Source organism: Pipistrellus kuhlii, unplaced genomic scaffold (assembly GCF_014108245.1).
Source record: "Pipistrellus kuhlii isolate mPipKuh1 unplaced genomic scaffold, mPipKuh1.p scaffold_m20_p_13, whole genome shotgun sequence".
Taxonomy (NCBI): domain Eukaryota; kingdom Metazoa; phylum Chordata; class Mammalia; order Chiroptera; family Vespertilionidae; genus Pipistrellus; species Pipistrellus kuhlii.
The window spans coordinates 16254157-16274285 of NW_023425438.1; the positions used below are offsets into that span (position 1 = coordinate 16254157).

General features: G+C 40.3%; 1 protein-coding gene across 21 annotated transcripts in view; it reads right to left on the reverse strand.

Annotated features, from left to right (window-relative positions):
• The window catches only part of SLC8A1 (solute carrier family 8 member A1), a 307087-nt gene that overhangs the window by 264860 nt on the left and 22098 nt on the right, over positions 1-20129 (reverse strand). For all 21 annotated transcript variants that reach the window (XM_045580686.1, XM_045580677.1, XM_045580675.1 and 18 more), the window contains one exon: positions 18138-19969. In XM_045580686.1, the coding sequence (XP_045436642.1) occupies positions 18138-19936 (1799 nt within the window). In that variant the 5' untranslated portion in view covers positions 19937-19969. The remainder of the gene's footprint in view (positions 1-18137; positions 19970-20129) is intronic.

Here is a 20129-nt window from a genome sequence, read left to right on the forward strand (position 1 = left end):
TGCCATACTGAGTTAAAAGACATTAATATAGGAACTTATGTATAGCCTTAAGTAACCTAAAAAAAATCACCCTAATTTTTGTTGGTAATTTAAAAGCAACAGCACAGGAATGAAAACAAACAAACAAAAACACCATCACACCATGTCTTAGTTTGGGTAGCATGCTTTAAATCTGAATGACTATATATAAGCGTCACTTTTGATAGGATTGCAAAATATCAGTTAAAGAAAGGCCTATAAAATTCTTCCTATCTTTGAGACCATGGGCCAGAAATATAAGGTATTTTCCTCAAGAAAAAATCTCTCTGAAATAGTCACACTAGTTAGTTTGGTTTCTGGTACTCATTTGAAATTGCCGACTGGTTGAATAAAATACCACCTGTAAGTACCCAATCATATTGCCTTATAGAAGAGTATTCTGAATTACAATATTTTCCTACTGAGAAAAAAAAATCTGTAGAACTCAATTTCAGAAACACACCAAGGGTTTACAGAGAAATCGGGATTTCTGCCATGCTTCATATCCAAAAGATAATGGAATCGTAGGCTCTCGGTCAAGAATTCCTGCTTCAGAATTGTCCAAAGCAAGCAGCTGGCCAGAAATAAATTTGAATCCTGCAAAGATTTTTAAATTCACCATCTTTCAAAACATGCCCACAAAACATTACATCAGAGCTTCAGTTTATCAAGAGTGAGTCTGTGATCATTCATTTAGAATTGCTGAACACAACTCTGAATTTTTCCAGCACAACCTCCATCTGCCACCGTGTTAGCTGAGTAGAAAAGCATTGGAGGTGGTGGCAAATAATAAGGCTGGACAGTGAAAAAGACTAAGAGAAATAAGATGCTCAGGCTTTTGGGAGAAATTATAGTAGGAACCTTGCTCCATATGCAGTGGGTATTATGCATTCTGGTGCCACATCATCCAAATGCCACCATCAGCAGAGGTGGGAACAAGAATATTGCCACATATGTATGATCCTCTTTTTCTTGCTCTGCCTTCGACTTCACGGCTGTCTATCAACCACCCAATCAAGCTACTGATTTACTAATACTGCTATTTTATACCTCCTCTACCCTCACCACCAAAAATGCAATGCTGTGAGCGCTGTAAAAAAAAAATAGCCCAGTGAATAGGAGCCACCACAGGCTAAGATGGAGAAGAGTAACAGGAGGAGAGAGAAATGAAAGAAAAAAGGAAGAGGTAACCTCTGTAAGCAAGTATTAGATAAAACCTATTAAAGAAATACTTTTAATAAATCGTGGGCAGGAGGTAGAATGCATGCCTGTTTTCACTAAAGCTATTGGCAGTAAGTCTTAGAGATGGGTTGTTAGATTATTACAGCATCCCTCTGAAGTTAATGAAATTATGTAATAAAAACATCAGAATATGAGAATATTTCAACTTGACTTGTGACAGATGAAACTAGGATGAAATCAGCATCTGATACTAGGGATCACACTGAAAGTAGATTTATTTGGTTTGCATTAAAAGCTTTCTAGTGACTAGTAAAAGAAGCCTATATATTCCACCAATGGTTTAATGTTTATGAGCATTGCAGAGAAGAATAAAACTTTGTAGATATCTATTTGCAGAAATAGGGGAAAAGTAGAACTATAAATGAGATTTTCCTTCTATGTAAATAGTCATTCTCATAATTCTGACATGCCGTTTTAATACATGTATTAGCACTCTTTGAACTCACCTATAAATTATCTTTGACATTTGCTAATAACATTATCAAATACCATTTTTTTCATTAAGAAAGCATTTTCACATACCTTATCTCATGATATTCACCAAAGTACTTTGATGAAGAAGTATTTTTACCATTTTTCAGAAAAGGAAAGTGAGTCGTCAACATATGACTAAATTAGCTATTCTATAAGACCAGCAAAAGAGATATTTCAACCCCAAGAACAGTACCCATTCTATAATACTGCAATACAAGCTTGATACATGATTTTGAAAATAGATTTTTTTTATTGGATTTAATTTGGGGATCAGCCTAAAGTGCTTGGCACTAAGACTGTTGAATAAAGTGAATGACCAGGCAAGATAATATCATAGGAACATTTTAAAATAGGTAATATCTATGGCTATGAACATAATTTCAAAAGAGGAACTTAGAAGGGTTTTGAACAATAATAACATATTGGAATCCAGGCACCACTTCACAGGTAATAAATGTAAAGCACCTTAATGACTGGCACAATATTTGACATAATGAATGCTAGCAGACATTTTTCAAAGGAAGCAGTTCCATGTGTAAGTACAATATAATAAGGTTTTCCTAATGAATAATCAGTCCCGTTAGAAATGTATAGATATTAAAAATATAAATTGGTACAGATTTTCTTAAAATAACTATGAAAGTTATTAAGAGCCTTAACATGTCTATATATTTTGGTCTATTTATTCCGATTTAAGTAGTTAGTCTAAAGAAATAATCTATAAAAATTTTTAAATGTACACTATGGCATTCATTATTGAAATGTGTAAACATTTGTAAAAAGAAAACAAAACCAAATAATGTTAAAAAAAAAAAAAAAAAAACAATAATAGGGCCTCACTAGGTAAATTGTATTTATATAGTAGGGTATTATTCAGCTATCAAGATTTTATTTTAAATAATTTTATTTAATAAATACTTTAGCCCTTGCTGGTTTGGCTCAGTGGATAGAGCATTGGCCTGTGAACTGAAGGGTCCCTGTTTCAATTCTGGTCAAGGGCACATGCCCAGGTTGTGGGCTAGTTCCGCAGTGAGGGGGTGTGCAAGAGGCAGCCAGTCAATGATTCTTTTTCATCACTGATGTTTCTATCTCTTTCTCTCTCTCTCTCTCCCTTCCTCTCTGAAATCACTATTTAAAAAAAAAAGAAAAGAAAAAGATAATTTAAACACAGACTTACACAGCAAAAGCAGGAATGCAACAAATATTATATACACGAAAATGTAAAAATTATTTATAACTTTCTCATCATATGAAAATATATTTGGATACATTAATTTTATACAGACACCTAACTTATTTTCAAGTCCATATCTTAGCAATAGTTAACATGGATTGAGCTTCTACCATGTGTCAGGGATAATTCTTACCATTTTACACATATTATTATCTCACTCATTTCTTATTAAAAATCATGATGTGCTGCTATGTGTCCTGTTTCACAGACGAGGAAACTGGGGTAGAGGGACATTAAATAACTGGTTCAACATCGCCTTCCAAGTAAATAGCTGAGCGAGGGCTTGGATCAGGTCATCTGACTCCGGCTCTCATGTCCTTCAGGCTCTGTTACATTGGTCAAATTACACCGGCTGCTTCCTGAGGGGTCACCCCGCATTCACGTGGAGAAAGTGATCTCTTGCTACCATGACCCTTGTCTATGAAATGTTATAGCCCTGTGGGTGAGATGGCTTGTAATTCTAATGGTGCAGTAAATGTAATTAATTTTACCCTATAGGTAACAGTGGTCATAACTGTGTTGCTTCTTAATCCTGAGACTCCAAGAGCTGCTTGACATAGGTGGGTAGAATGCCCATTTGTACCCACCTGTATCCATCCACTTACAATGTATTGGGCACTGGTCTAAAGCCTGAGAATAATGAGCAAGGTCTAGTGCCCTTGGCAGTAAGTTTTCCAGTTCCTTGGAGGGAGCATGCACTCGTCAACGAAGCTATTTCCTAACCAGGCGAGGGGAGCAGCGCTGGAAGAGCAGGGAGAGTCAGACTGTTTCCATGCTGAAATAGACTCTTGAGGCAGCACTGCCTGCACAGACCAAAGACAACACAGGTCATTTTATTGTTTTCAGGAACTTCTGTTAAATGCATCGGCAAGGATAATGTCTAAAAATCCACAGCTGCTAGAATGGCAAAGGTGTCCATCAGTCCCAATCATGAACAAATGGAGTTTTATCATAAGATCAACTACAAAAACAAAACAAAACAAAAAAATACAACACAAAACAAAACAAAACTGAAATGTAAATTTACTACAGATGAAAACTACTGATGGACACTTTTGTTATGATTTCATTGAAGTGCCTCTGAAAAGTTAAGAGACTAATTTAGAGTGTTTTTGTTTTTTTGTTATTATGGATGATTTTTGAAATTATTTTAAGAATCTTTACAGTCATCCCTTTTTAATTTTATTTTATTGGGGTGACATTGGTTAATAAAATTATGTAGGTCTCAGGTATACAATTCCTATACTACATCGTCTGTATATTGTATTGTGTGCTCACCATCCCAGGTCATGTCTCCTTCCATCACCATTTATCCCCTTTAAACCCTCTTCTAACCTCCTCCAAATCCCTTTTTTTCTTAAGTTAGAAAGAAATCATATTTGATTTACTTTTCACCTTTTCTCCAAGTACCACGTGAGCCTCATATCAAATATAAGAGAAGACACTTATGTGCCGTAGCTTGTCTGAGGCTTCATGATATGTAATATCCTTGCACAACATAATATAAATCAACATCCTTTAAGGAGGAGCTCCAAGGTGTACCAAGGTGCAATGTGTCAAATTTCATTCCAACTTCCCTTGTTTATAAGGCAAATTTATATTTACTAATCCCTGGGTGAACAGGTGGGAATAGAGCAGATGTAAACAGAAGATGGGTTATGTTCTCATGAACTATGAGACGATCCTCTGCAGGCACATGATGGGGTGTTTCACCGGGCGCTGCATTCAATAACACAGATTGATTTACCAGCTAACAGCTGCAAAGAAAGTCCATTTTTTTGAGTACTACATTTTATGTCCATTGAAAAAGAAACTCATGAAAATGACACAAGAGAAATAGCCCAATGTTTAAATGGCCCCTTGAGTGTACCAACAATGCAGAAACAGGAAATGAATACGATGTCTCACATGTAAAAGTATTGTTCCTGCCCTTCAAGTATCTTAGAAACACAAGTCAAAGTGATTAGAGAAGTGCTAATGAGTGAAACTGCATTCTTTTCTGCCTTCTATTTTAGGTATTGATTTTGCTGGAAAACAATAGTCTAGTTTGAGACCAAAACTCTAGGAACTGTTGAGATGCTAGCCACTGAAACAGTTAGACTTTGGGGAAGCAAATATCTATAAACATCAACAGAACAGATAAGGGCCCTCATGAGATGTAGCATCCAGGAGTGGTTTAATGCAACCGTGTAACTGCTGTGTGCCTAGTGCACTGGGACATGGCACGGCATTACCTTTACTTGCTACTAAGTAACTCAAGACTTATTGTCACTTAAAACTCTTGATTTTTCTTTTTACTAAAGATATCTCCAGGTCTAATGGTTCTGATTCTGTACTTGCCTGATAGATTTTTCCATGTGTTAAATTCTATATTGTTGTCACCTTGACTGACCTAGGAATACCTGGCACTTCATTAAAATATTTAACTCTTCAATTACTTTTCTGTTCCATCTACAGAAAACTAATGTTTAAGTAGGAACTTGCTTTAGTCTCTTGGAGGTTTATTCATTATTCATGTATGTTGGCAATAACTCCCCACTTCTTTTAAATTAATAAATAAGCTCAGTTTGTTATGTATTCCCTAGAGGCCTGGTGCACAAAAATCCGTGCACTGGTGGGGGGGAGGGTCCCTCAATCCGGCCTGCCCCCTCTCACAGTCCAGGAGCCCTCAGGGGATGTCCTCCTCTGCGGGAGATGACCTGGCTGATCAGGGGAAGGCACTGCCCTCATCACCCCACTGCTGCTGCCACTGCCAGCCGCCATAGCTGCCAGCCTTCGCCCCTTGCTTCTTAGTGCTGGCCCTGCCTCGCACCCACAGGTGAGTGGGGAGCTATCTGGGGCCAGGCCAGCTGGGGGAGGGATGGTGGGAGGTTGAGGCACAGCAGGTTGCACCCTGTCCAGCCTCTGTGAAGGCATGGCGCCTGGACCAGGCCCACACTACTCACTGCTGCCTCTGTGACTGCCTCTGTGGAAGGGGCAGCACTGAAACTGGGCCACACCATGGCCTGTCCCACGCCAGCTTTGCAGAAGGGGGCACAGTGCCGCCTTTTAACTGCCTCTGCAAAAGGGGCCAAGGCACTGGACCCGCCCACCTCTCCCACACAGCGCTGGCCGTAGGCCCTTGCCCCCACTGTGGGTTTGTCCAGATGGACTTCCGGAAGTCATCCACTCTAATTAGCATATTACCCTTTTATTCCTATAGATGATGAGACAATGTATGTATTACAGAAAACATACAAATAACTTGATTTGGAGTGAACTGGCTTATGCATAGAGATCAATATATTATTCTTTCATTTCTTACACTACCATCCTGAAAAATACTATTGATTATACTTATGTGAATATATTTACATGACTTATATTTATAATAGGACAATCGGCTTCCATTCAAGAAAGCCCTTTGGAGATGGCAATATTGGAGAAGAAGGAACGCAGATTTGTGTCGCCTGGATACCAAAGAGCATGGCTTACCTGGCTCAGAAAGCTGTTGCAGAGGGAATGGGAGTGTATCTAAGGACAGGGCCCTGATGCGTGCCCACAGAATGCTCGGAGAAAGCTGATGGGCACAGGACAAAGCAGCACCAGGACTCAGAGGCACACCCAGCATTTCTTTAGGCGTGGACAACCAAGGCCAAGAGCAAGATAATGAAACAAGGTCACAGAGTCTCAGGAGGTATAACACTGCTGAATAATTGCATTTTAGAGCTAGAAGGGACTTAATGGCCTTTGTGGATTCTTTTTTTTTTTTTTTTCAAGACAAAAACTGTAATTTTTTGAGTCTGCAGAGACAACACAATAAGTGCAGGGCTACATATCTGCTTCAGCTGCACTCTACAATTTCCCTGAAGACAAAAAAGCAAACAATTAATATAAGTGATATATATATATATATATATATATATATATATATATACACACACACACATTTATTCTAACCACATATTTTATATAAAATATGTGGTTAGAATAGCAAATCATTGGAGTCGTGATTTAGGCATAATGGATTCCCTCTCCCATTGCATCTAATTAATTCCTTATATCTATCTCCATTCCAATTTACTAGCCAAGTTGTTCCAAATGTTTACTCTCCTGGTTTCCAATTACCAGGGCACCAAGAGTTGACAGGAGCCAGTGTGAATGGGATGGGGCCCCAGAAGGAGTTGGTAGTTTTTTTCTGAAGAAGAGCAGGCACACAGCGTGGATGGCTGCTGCCAGGGATGGCCGGTGGTGACACTGACAGCCAGCTCATCATCCAACCTTTTTCGCCCAAACAGCAGTGGTGAGAGCCCCATTAGGAAACACCGAGAGGAGAATGCCAAGGGAGGCACAGGGAGGATTCCAGGGTGGCTGGAACAGCCACGGCAGTGAATGACCAAGTATCTGTCCATCTACCTCCTCAAGTACAGCACGAGTTTGTCCGCGGCAGGATGACCATTGCCCGCCCAGCATCTTGCAAAGGCACTGGGGCCAGGATTGGTGCTCATAGACATTTGTGGAAGCAGGGATCAATGACTATGTACCAGCTCCTCCCATCAAACACGACCAGGAAGGGTCCAGGAGCTTCCGCCGGCTCCTCAAACATGCTTAGGCAGTTGTTAGGTGCACTTGACTTCAAAGACGAAGTTGCTGTCTATTTTTACTTAAAGAAGCAGCTTGAGTGAATCCCATGTTTATTTCCTTACTCTCATACTGTCTTCTGGACTATTTCCAGGCTGCAGTTCACTTTGGTAATAGCTGAAATCTAATCAGGGCTGTATATTCTTAGTCTCTGTCTTCATCCCTCTGCCTGCCTCTCTCCTCCCCTCCTCCCTCTTTCTCTGCCTACCCTCCCTTTTCCTCTCCCTTCCTCTTCCCCATCCTATAGTTCCTGCCTCCTTTCTTCTTCTAGATAGATAGATAGATAGATAGATAGATAGATAGAGGTGTAGATTAGTAAATAGACATCTGCTTCTCCCTTCCTTTCCCCTTCCTCTGTACCCTCCTCCCACTCCTCTCTCTGCTTCCTCTCTGTCCCTTTCTCTCCCTCCCCACTTCTCTGCCTCCAGTCCCTGTTGCACCCTCCTGATCCCAAATCTGTCCCCTCTGACCCCTTCCTTCCCCCTTCTTTGCCTCCTCTCTCTCCCTCTTTCTCTTCTCCTCTTTGTACACATCCCCCCCCACACACACACACACAGATACAAACACTAAACTGAATAGTTCATCTTAAAACTGTTAAGATAAACATTTACTGTATAAGAATGAAAGCTGTCCTTTGGGAATTGTGTTTTAATGTACCCCCAAATTAAAATTAAATTCTATGTAAATAGGGCTTAATTTTATTTTCCCACCTTTACCTCTGTAGTGTGTGTGTATGTGTGTGTGTTTAAAAGAAATTCTCTGTTGGAAAAAAATGGTTATAATTAATTATATTTATAAATATATCAACAGTGAATTACTCCAAGCAGACTAATAATTCAGCTGCAAAAATTAAAAAAACAAAATAAAACTATTTAAAATGCAAATTAGTTTGAATACTGATTTTGTATCAAGTGTATGCGAGTTGTCATTGGACAGTAGAAATGTCCAATGATTTTAGGTAGAAATGTGTTGTTCTTGTCTCCTACCGAAAATGCAGTGCAGAAGCCACAGTGACTTGGGACTGGATTTTTAAAAAGTATCTACAAATTCCTTTTGCTCTGGGTAGATTATCAGACACACTGCCAGGTGGGCCACGGATCCTAAGCACGCATCCTAGCCAGGAATTGGAATGATTAGCGGCCCCCAGGAGCAGAGAAGACGACTTTTTAAACTTCTGCATAGTGCTGACACAAGGTAACAAGCATTCTCCAGCACAGATTCTCTGTTGTCACTAATTTATGTTGTCTCGTATTATATCTAAAAAAGATAGGCCAAGACACTACTATTTTAAGTATGAACAAAAGCTATATTCATTGTTCAGCCATAAAAGGAAGGTAAAACGTTGCAGGGTCAATACAGGCAGTAAGAGAAAGCTAATAATAAAAAGCTTCCTATTTATTTAGGCACAAAGAGAAATAAATACCGAGAGAGGACACAGTGGATAAAGATTGAACAGGTCAGGTACATTGGAGGGATTATATCGTTTAGCATTTTGCTTGCTTCTCAAACTCAGTTCATCGTGGCTCTCCTGGAGTGAGGGTGGGGTACAATGTGGTAAATACATGTGCAAGATTCCAGAAAAGATAAACGACGGCACTAATTTCTCATTTCCTAGCTGCAGGAGCCATGCTGAGGGCAGGGCCACGGCGTCACATGCCTCCGACATGCCCAACCTGGCCTCCGCAAGCCCTTCCCGGGGAGAACAGCCCTGAGGAGAAGGCACAGATTTCACCAGCAGGCAGTTCTACAGCTAAATTCTAGGCCCTCCCTTATTAGCTATGTGACCCCAAAGAGCGTTAGGTTCTCTCTAAGCCTCAACTGTTGCATCTATAAAATGAGTATACTTGCACCCACCTAAGAAAGTTGTTGCAAAGATGGAATCCAATGAATATTGTAAGAAAAAAGCAGAAAACCTAGCTCTCAGCGCATCTTAGAAACTCTACTACCTTCACCACCACCATCACTTCCAACACCACCACCACATCCAAGACCACTACCTCCAACACCAACACCACCAACACGTATATTACCAGTACTTCCACCACCAGCAGCATAAACAAAATCACCACCTCTAATCCCACTGCTGCTGTATTCAAAATCACCCACTCCAACACCTTCACCACAACCACCCACTGCCATCCTCACCACCACCACAACCTCCGCCACCTCACTCTGCGGATAAGATGATCCTAATTAACTTGCTGCAAGTCACAAAGCTTGTGGGGGACAAGGGCAGAGCTGGAATGGAATCCAAACTGAGGGCTATTCCTAAATCTGTTTTTATCTCAGGAAGTCTAGCATGGAAAAGTGGGGTCATCTTGGTTTTGAGGGTCAGGGTATCCAGAACTCCATATCTCTCATAGCTAAGGCTAAGAAAAATTGTATCTGGAAATGAAATATTCCAGGATATTTCGTTAATATCTGAGTTACCAGGTCAAGTGAAATTGGTCACCCTCTTATCATGAATACAGTAGGTCCTCAGGTCACGTCGGTGATCTATCTGTTCCTATTGTGCAATGTAACGCAATTTCCACCTTAAGTTGGAACCCACCTACATAAGCACCTACATCCCTCATGTGGACACACACATAGCAGCAATGAAGTGACACAGTAAAAAAAAGAAAATTAAAAGAGCCTTAACCGGTTTGGCTCAGTGGACAAGAGCGTCAGCCTGCAGACTAAAGGGTAGCAGGTTCGATTCCCATCAAGGGCATATACCTTGGTTGCGGGCACATCTCCGGTGTAGGGAGTGCAGGAGGCAGCTGATCGATGTTTCTCTCTCATCAATGTTTCTGACTCTCTCTCCCTCTCCCTTCCTCCATGTAAAAAAAAAAAAAAAAAAATATATATATATATATATATATATATATATATATTTAAATATATATATATATATATGTATATATATATATATATAAATATATTTAAAAAAAAAGAAACTTAAAAGAAAGATAACAATTCCTGCCCTTTACTTGTGGTAAATAAATAATAAAAAACATAAAGCACCTATGTACATACATGGAAATGATGGAACTTTACAAATGGGAGATGGTGATGTAACCATGAAAAGACATACGTGGAGTCCTACATAACCTGCAGACGGCCTGTTCCAGCCTGGAAGGCAAGGTCTTCTCTGGGCTCAGTTTTTACCCCCTTTGCCCTCCACATCTTCAATGTCCCCAAATCCCACAACGCCCTCTCCCCTGTCTGACCCTGGGGAGACCGGTAAGAAGGAAAGAACAGGTCATCTGGAGCACCAGCCCCCAGGAGAAAGGCAGGAAACAGACAGGCATTGTTTATTTCGCCTGGCTCTACAGTGAGACAGCTGTACGGGCCTGTGAAAAGAATGAGTCCTGGCTGGCTCCACCTTTGGCACATCGATGGGTATTACGTAGGTGGTATGTCGAGCCAGGAGAGGAAGCAAAGGAGGAGATTTCCTTTCATTCTGCCCATATTGTCAGCTTTCCCTCCCAGGACCTTCTGGACTCCCCACGACCAGGTCAGAACGTGCCAGGCCGTGTGGGAAGCCAGCAGCCAACGTCCGCCCGCTAGCTGCTGCAGCCTTCGCCTGCCTGCTCCATGGGCACCCTCCCCAGGCTCTCCTCCCTGGCTCCCCGGGGGCCCTGATAAAGATCAACTTTGGTGCCACTAACCCGCCTTCCATGTTGGCCTTTCTCTCTTCCTTTCCTGTTTCCTGGCTTAGAGCCACTTTGATTTGACTGTTGCAAAGAGAACCCTTGATTGCATGGCATTTACAGGCCTAGGGGCCTAGCAGCTTTCCCAGCCTAAAAAAGCATCTCCGAGGAGCAGATTTCATTAGCTGTGATGGAACATGATGGAGATGCAGGGCGGGGCAAAAGTAGCTTCGCATTTTTTCAAATGGAAAAATAACACAGAATTAATAATTAACAATGTAAAAATAGACTCTTGTGTTTCCAGGACTCACAACTGTTAACCTACTTTTGCCCTACCCTGTATTTTACAGGAAATCCTCTAAGGTTCTCAGGATATTGTGACCTGTAGAGAATTTTCTACGCCTCAGTCAACAAGGTCAGAGCGGCACCACAGCAAATAATCCTGTTTAAGGTGTCCTGGCCTCCAGGTTGCTCCATTCAAAGGAATTAGGCATGCTTAAATCTCTTTCCCTGGGTTACCAGTGTCCTCAGGAAAGAAAATCCAAAGAAGGTTTTTTCCCGCTTTGCCATGTAGTGTAAAATCTGCTCAGGTTTTACCAGGATGATGGCAACCCACTGGGTAAAACTCTGAGACAAATGCAGGGACAGTGGGAGGCAAAATGGGTTAAAGGGATGCTCAAGCGGTCATAGGATGGAAGTAAGGGCCAAAGCCATTCCTTAAGACCAAGGAGCAATTCACAAAAGTACTGATGTTTTACCAGAAATCCAGAACATCTTCTTTAGAAACGAAGAGAGGCAACGTGGTATAGGAGGGCCAGCACACATGCTTACTTTTTTCCAAGCAGATCAGCTACGTGATTTATTTTTTAATTTTTTATATTATTGTAGTAAAAACACTTCACAGGAGATCTACCCTCTTAACGGATGTGCAAGTCTACAATACAATACTGTTAGCTACGAGCACAAAGCCAGACAGCAGATCCTTGGAGCTTACTTGTTTTGCATTACTGAAACTTTATGCCTGTCAATCAATCAGTAACTCCCTTTTTCCCCTCCCCCGGCTCCCGGCTTCTGTGGATGACTGCTTTAGATACTTCATATACATACACGTAGCATCATGCAGTATTTGTCTTTTCCGGACTGCCTTAAGGGATATATACTCAGATTAATTTAAATGTCCTCATCATGATTTAAAGTCCCACTAAAGAAAACAAATGTTCCTTCAGTACATTTGGTGATAATCCTGTCTGTTTAGTGAACTTGTCCCATACTCTCAGGCTTACCAAGATAAGGCTCCACCTGGAAATGCCCATTACATGTTCTCTCCGAGTTCCCCTTCAATCCTTCAAAAGCAAATGCAGATATTTCTGTCCAAAATGAGGACTTCTCCTACAGCTTACACCGTGTCTTCATAGTCATGTCTGTACTTACCAAAATAGAAGCTTCCTCATCTCCCACTTTATAGTGTAAAGAGTATATTTTTCTGTTTCCTGTGGAATGATTTGTCCAGTGCTGGGCACAAATCAGAGCTTATTAAGTATGTGCAATCGACTGACATGTAAATTCTTCTCCAGCCTTCAACCAGGGGAGTATTTCGCCCCCTATATAATGGCTTTGAACGATGACTCAGGAAAGAGTCCGTAATTTAAACAGCTCAGTGTGTCTAAACTATGAAACCTCCTCATTTGCTAAGATGAAATTTCTTTACATAACTATATTATAAGCCCGAACTCTAATTAGCAGTAGGAAATGAGATTACAAGAGCAAGCAAGGCAATCTGGTTGCCATGGTAAATAACCCTTATGCACATAATCACTTAAGGCTCTGGCAGTAGTGAATTCAAAGCCATAAATGTGTGTGCGTTTTTTCGTTTTTTTTTTTACTTTCACCCTGTCATTCATAAAAGCACATGCATCTCCAAAAACATTTCTTGTAGTTATAATTTAGATTTGCAGATAATACTACCAGTGGTTTGATTCTAAGAAGCAATATTTCAGTCTGAAAAGATAATCCGAAAAATCCATTAAAGTCCTAGAATTATTCCAGGTAAATTTCTTAATTAGCATATTACCCAGTAAAGTTTTATGTCAATGTAAAATATTTATTTTTTTACTTTAGTTAAGAAGGTAAAGTAGTTGATTAAGTTCTTCTGCCATAAAGTGAATATTCACTGTGTTGGACTCAAGATAATATGTGCTAATAGCCTTTCTTGTCTAAGGTTATTTTCTCTAGTATTTTTCATCATCTCTGATTCCCTAAACATGCATATTTATTCTTCTGATCACTTCAAATTTTCTTAATATATTTATTTTTCTTTCTTTCTTTTTTTTTTTTTTTTTTTTTTTCATCTGGCTGCCTTCTTGTTTTACATATTTGGCTACTTTCAGAATTGAATTACTCTCTCCAATAGCGAGGTGTTTATTCCTTCAAATTCTATAAAGAAAAAGGATACTGATAATATAAACAGCAAAATAAAAATATTTAATTTCCCTGGAATATAATAATAATAATAATTTCATAAAATTGATATAATAATGAAATTTTATTTCATGCTTTTTCCCCCCAAAATGTAAATGTTTAGTGTCAAGAAGATATATTAGTTGTCCTGTGCATTTTATTTCCTAGTTAATGAAGTTATAATAATACTTGAAAATGTAATAGTTGTTCAACTTAATTTGGGACAAAGCCATTGCATAATGAATATGCTGTGTCTGAAATGCCCAGTAAACTGATTTGCTAAGCAATATATTATATAAATACTTTGTTTTTCAACTCTACATTTAAAATATATAATATTAAATGCTGATGATCTTTTTGTGTTGTTTTCTAAATATGATATTAATGCTGAGCCATAGCTAAGTACTATAATTAAATCTGATTTGTCTCTATATTAATTAATTAACCTAAACACTTTCTGCAATAGTGAAGCTAAGTTAGATACTGGAAGACAAAGCAACATTTTACAATAATTATTACCACTAAAATAGCATCATTAAAGAACAACCATAGTAGCATGCCAACTTTGTGGAGATCACCTACAAAACCACAAACCAAATTAGCATAGTCTTCATTTATTTATTTTTTATTAGCTCTTAACATTAGACAGAATTCCCTGTTGAAAGTCAAGGTTAGCTGGCATGAGTTTAGTATTTGTCATTGCTTGAGTTTATACAAATGCATGTGCTGCTAATTATAACTATTTAATGGGTTTTTCCATTATAATTTTAAAATGTTTTGCCAAGAATACATTTTAGTAGAGACCACAAGCACCACTTATCACTTATCAGTATTTTTCTCAAATATAGACTTTGATCTTAAAAAGATCAGACTGAAATAATTCAACTCATTTATATAAAAACAAATTAATAGGCATAGACATACTTATAAATTTAAATGATTTCTGTACTAAAAATAAGATCAAAGATTAGGAATCTATTATGTTCCTAAAACTCAAGATTCAATAAAGCTGGCTGCCTCTTTATCTCCATTCCTGATTAGACTGGATCCTATTTCTGTCTTGGTTAATGGCTTCTTAAAATTAGATAGCCTTTAAATCCAGACATTTCCAGGAATCATGCTATGGTACTCCGGAAAGGATCGTTAAGTTCTGGCTTTGGGCTTAGCATTAAACAATCAAACAAAATTTTTTGAAGTATTTAATGAAACTCAGTGGTGTCCACAGTCCTCTTTATGCATTGTAGGTTTTTAAGAAAGTAATCTTTTGAGAGTAACTGTGTAATTAATTCGAGGAGATAAGAATTCATTCTTGAAGATAAACAGCATTGACTTTAAGTAGTTCAATTCCACTGTATGAGGACAAAACTCTCTCATTTGGATATGACTGTGTGGACCTGACATTGGAAGCAACTACCAGAAATAAAAGATCCATAAAAAGTATATAGCCATAGCTTGTTTGGCTCAGTGGATAGAGCGTTGGCCTGAGGACTGAAGGATCCCAGGTTTGATTCCAGTCAATGGCAAGTACCTTGGTGTTATATATAATTTTTTTTTAAGTATACAGTGAGGGACCACTGATAATCCTTGCCACCTATTTTAAGGCTCAGTCTTACTCATCCAAACAAATGTATTTAAACAACAGACCTATTAAGATCAGTCATAAAACTCTATAGGTAGCCAAAACCAGTTTGGCTCAGTGGATAGAGCGTCAGCCTGTGGACTGAAAGGTCCCAGGTTCGATTCCAGTCAAGGGCATGTACCTTGGTTGTGGGCACATCCCCAGTAAGGAGTATGCAAGAGGCAGCTGATCAATGATTCTCTTTCATTGGTGTTTCTAACTCTCTATCCCTCTCTCTTCCTCTCTGTAAAAAATCAATAAAATATATATTTTTTTAAAAAAAAACCTCTATAAGGTAAAAATAAAAACTCCAAAAAAAAAAAAAAGAAAAATATATAGGAATGCAATTTTATTCCACTTACAAATAAAAATATTTTGCCAATTCTGTAAGCTAATACTTCCACTTAGGGAATAAAATTCAGTAAGAGATTTTAAAACTAGGAACTAGTGATTGGTCTAGAATAGTCCTAAGATCATGTATACAGAGATGCCATACTGATAATTCCAATTCTTACCACTTTTCACAAGATATATAAATTTCTAAAGCTGGAGTTTGGCAATACTCTTTCCTTTGCAAGAATTCAATCAGTTTAATGGCGCAGAGTGAGAGTTTTACATGGAGCTGGCAGAATAGAAAATGATTCCATCAATCACTCAGTCTCCCCACCCCCCTTCTGATTCTAAACTGTGCCCAAAAGAAGGTTATTTATTTATGGTTTGGTAAAAGTCCTGGATAGCAGAGTAGATAAGACAAGCCTCTCACATAAACAAGTACAGAGCCATTATTAAGAGAAAGCAAGACCAATTTTTCATGAGAAAACATTCTAAGTAAAATGAATAAACAAAACAAAATACCAATCTGGACATATGTAAGGGCTACCCTTGTGAGTTCATTTAGTAACAGGCAATACTCCTTTAACAATAAGTAATACCCTTTTACATGGCCTACAAAGTGCTATCTATTACAGGAGAATTCAATAACTGAAATGATTAGAAAGTATAATGAGAAAGAATTCCTAGCAAAGGAATAGAGCTTGTGCTTGTATGCTAACCTGGGCAGGATCGCATTCAACACAAGGCCTTTGGGAAAATCCTTCCTGGCTATTTATTTGGCACTACACTATTTACTACTACCTTTTAATGAAGCAACTGTCCTAACAGAATACATCCTACTAAGTGAAACGTTAGCATTAGAATAACCAACATAAAACAGAGAATCATCAAAAGCAAATCCACCACATGCATCCCAAGATAGATATTGTAATCGCTGTTTTGCTTGAATTCATTGAGATATCACACTAATAATTGCTCATGTATGTAATACATTGTCAAAGACATTGGAAGGCTCAAAAGTATCTGCTCCCTCTGCCCACTACCCCTCTCCCTCAGCCCCGACACATACACACTTCTATGTCTGTTTTCTCTATACTTATAGCAGGAGGAATTTCAACTTGGAAAGCATGTACCTGCCATTGGACATATATTGATAGATGCCATTTACACAAGTTAACCATCTATAGCAAGCATGTCAAACTCAAGGGCTGACATGGGCCAAATAAACAGTTTATGTGGGCCACAAGAAAATGAAAGCTTCGATTTTCATAGAAATGTAGGATTATTTTGAAAAGTATAGTATATAAAGAAAGAACAAGAGCAATGATAAAATTAATGTTTTCTTCCTGACACGAGGCAATTCTTCTCTGCTGCTATCTTTCCTCCTTCGGGGGAAATCTGGTTCACAGTGATTACTTTCCAAACTGACCCAAGGTGAATGTGTCATTCTGGACCTGACAGGAGACACATTTCCTTTCATAATTGTAAATAACTGCTCATAGCAGTATATTGGCTGGGCCACAAAAATATTCCTTTTAGGCCGCATGTGGCCTGTGGGCCGCAAGTATGATGTGCTTGATCTATAGAACAAACTATTTTATCATTTTTCCCTGAAATTTCTAAGTTGGCAATGACTCAACCAATATAATTCCTATTATTGTCCTTTGCTGCATCGAATCTATTACACATAGTTTCCTTTCTTCATTCTTTCCAGTTTGGACATTGCTCGTGAAGTCAAATGTTCTGGTTTGCTTTTGATGAGTGTGATGCCCCCTCCTAGGCAAGGAAGGGGGAATAGCTCTCTCAATAGCAACTGTTAGCGGAAAATTCAGGGCACTCCATATTACAATGTTGGCAAATGTCACTGTAAAGTGGCAAAAGGAAGACTAAATTGCTGTCCACTCCTCTGACCTGCGCCCTGTCAATTAGGATGCTTGGATAGAAACATATTTCTCTCCCCATCACTATGTCAGTAGGGTAAAGGGTTTGTTTCAGCATGCAAAGTCAAATGAGACTGGAAGGAAATAAGAGCTGTATGAGTTTTCCCATGTTGGCATAACACTGAAAAAGCAGGATTGGTCATTAAGTTATAATTAAGTCTTAACATTTAAGCAAAAGATCATCTTACATTGTCACAAAACCGCAGTGTCAGGAGAAAGCAACACAAATTGTTCCAGACAACCCTGGTAGCCAGGAAATTTTTTTCCGAGGGATCTCTTCTTTGGATTTTCCCAATTAGTACTCAGTAATGAAGTCAGGGACCTGATGTGATGATTTAAATACCCCCTTACTGGGTGCACATTATGTGATCCAAATGAAGATCTCTGTATAAAGTATACTGATGGTACATGAGTGAGTGAGGGTTGAGATTTGAAAGTGTTCTGTTGTAGTAACTATCCCATTCCTCGTATGCCCTTTAATTTAAAAGGACATGCATGCATTCTCACATCCGCATACACTCAACACACGTGAATGTATATGTATATATATATAAAAAAGGACTTACACAATTTCATCGTTCTGGAATTCGAGCTCTCCACAGGTGTCTTCAAAGTCTTCCCCTCCACCTCTGGCGCTCCCTTCGACGGTCTTGTAGGGAACGATCACATTCCCCCGAGCTCCAGAGGTTCTCAACACTTTCACCTCCATGATGCCAATGCTCTCGCTCACGTGAGTCACGGGTTCCTCAAAAGTGAAGATGCCCGCGTGGTCATCATCGAAGATAGTCACGGTGGCCGTGGAGGGGGAGCCAAGGCAGGCGAGCGTGGAGACGTGATTGGCTTCCAGGATGCCGTCCTCAGAAGCTTCGGCGGACACTTTGACGTTGCTGAGATGCACGAGGAAATTCTCATCCTCCTCAAAGATGTCATCGTCGATGATGCCGACTCTGATCTCCTTCTGGGTCTCACCCGGCTTAAAGACCACAGTCCCTTCTGTGAATTCGTAATCGGACCCGGCGTTGGCTGTGCCATCCTCGGTTCTGAAGTCGACAAACACGGTGTTGGTCAGGTCGCCACCTCTGCGGATGATGGTCAGGGCCACCGTGCCGCAGTTCTCCAGACACTGGTATGTCCCTTGCTCAAAGAAGATCTTACTGACAGGGTCAGTTTCAGCCACTTCCGTGTTGACCTCGTGCATGCTGACGGCCTTCCTGGCCTGGTCCGCTGCGTGCCTCTTTAAGATGTTGCCCGCCCCGGTCATCAGGCGAGTGGCTTGAATCCGGTAGAAGGCTCTACTCTTTTGCTGCTGACTCAGGACTTGGTAGTTGGCTAGTTCTATTAATTGCTCTATTTCTTTATCGGGATGCTTCTGCTTGAGCTCCTTCAGGATCCTAGCCATCTCTCGCCTCGCCTCCTCATCGTCCTGGTCCCTCTCGTCCACCTCCAGAACCAGAGCGCCGTCTAGGAAGTTGTCCACGTGGGAATTGACCACTTTCCCATCCATTTCGATCTCAGTCTTGGAGGATGGCCTGTCTCCTTCGTGTTCAATGATCATCCCCCTCTGCTTGCCAGCCCGGTACCTCTTGTAGACGTACTTGTAGAACAGAAGCCTCCTGTCGGCTACCCAAGCGAACACAACACAGATGGGGAAGAAGAAGAACGTGAGCAACCCTTCCCAGACCTCCACCACCCCAGGGGAGATGACCGACAGGATGATGTAAAGCCAGGTGTAGGCAAAGATGCTCCAGGCCGCCGTCACGAAGAACACACGCAGGTGCTTGATCTTCCTGGTCTCCCCATCTGGGACCACGTAGACACACAGCGCGATGATGATGAACATGTTGAACGCAGCACTCCCCACGATGGTGCTGGGACCTAGGTCTCCAGCATTGAAGTCGTGGCCACACACTTCAATGACCGAGAGGAGGATCTCTGGAGCAGAAGAGCCCAGGGCCATCAAGGTCAGGTTGGACACCGTCTCGTTCCAGATCCTTACGGTTGTCTTGGTGGTCTCTCCGTTGGGCTTCTTGATGGTGATTTCCTTTTCTTGAGAGGTGATGACTTCGATGGAGGACATGAACCGGTCGGCGATGATGGAGACTCCAAGGAACATGTAGACCATGGCCACAAAGTACACAGTGGCCCTCGCGATTTTGTCCCCAAAAGAAGGGTCTTGGGGCTCCCAGATGGGTAAGATCACCCCTTTCTTACAGTAATATGAACCGGTGCACTCGTTTGTTACATTGCCTTCTCCTTCCATTTCTGACTCGGCGCTTATATGGTCCACGTGGGAAAATAAGACAGCCACGATGACTAACAGGTGAAATCCCAGCGAGAAGGTGGGTGAGAGGCTTGCTTGCAGCATGTTGTCCAACAGCTGACTTCCAACTATCCCAACCTACGGGTAGAAATAAGATGGGAGTTGGGTAGGAAAACGAATCACATCATTAGAGCCAGATCCAAAGTATGACTAATTACTTATTTTTATCAATCTTACCAATGATTTGCTTATACCTTACCATCCCACCATCTGTGGTGAATCATTATTCTAAGAACTC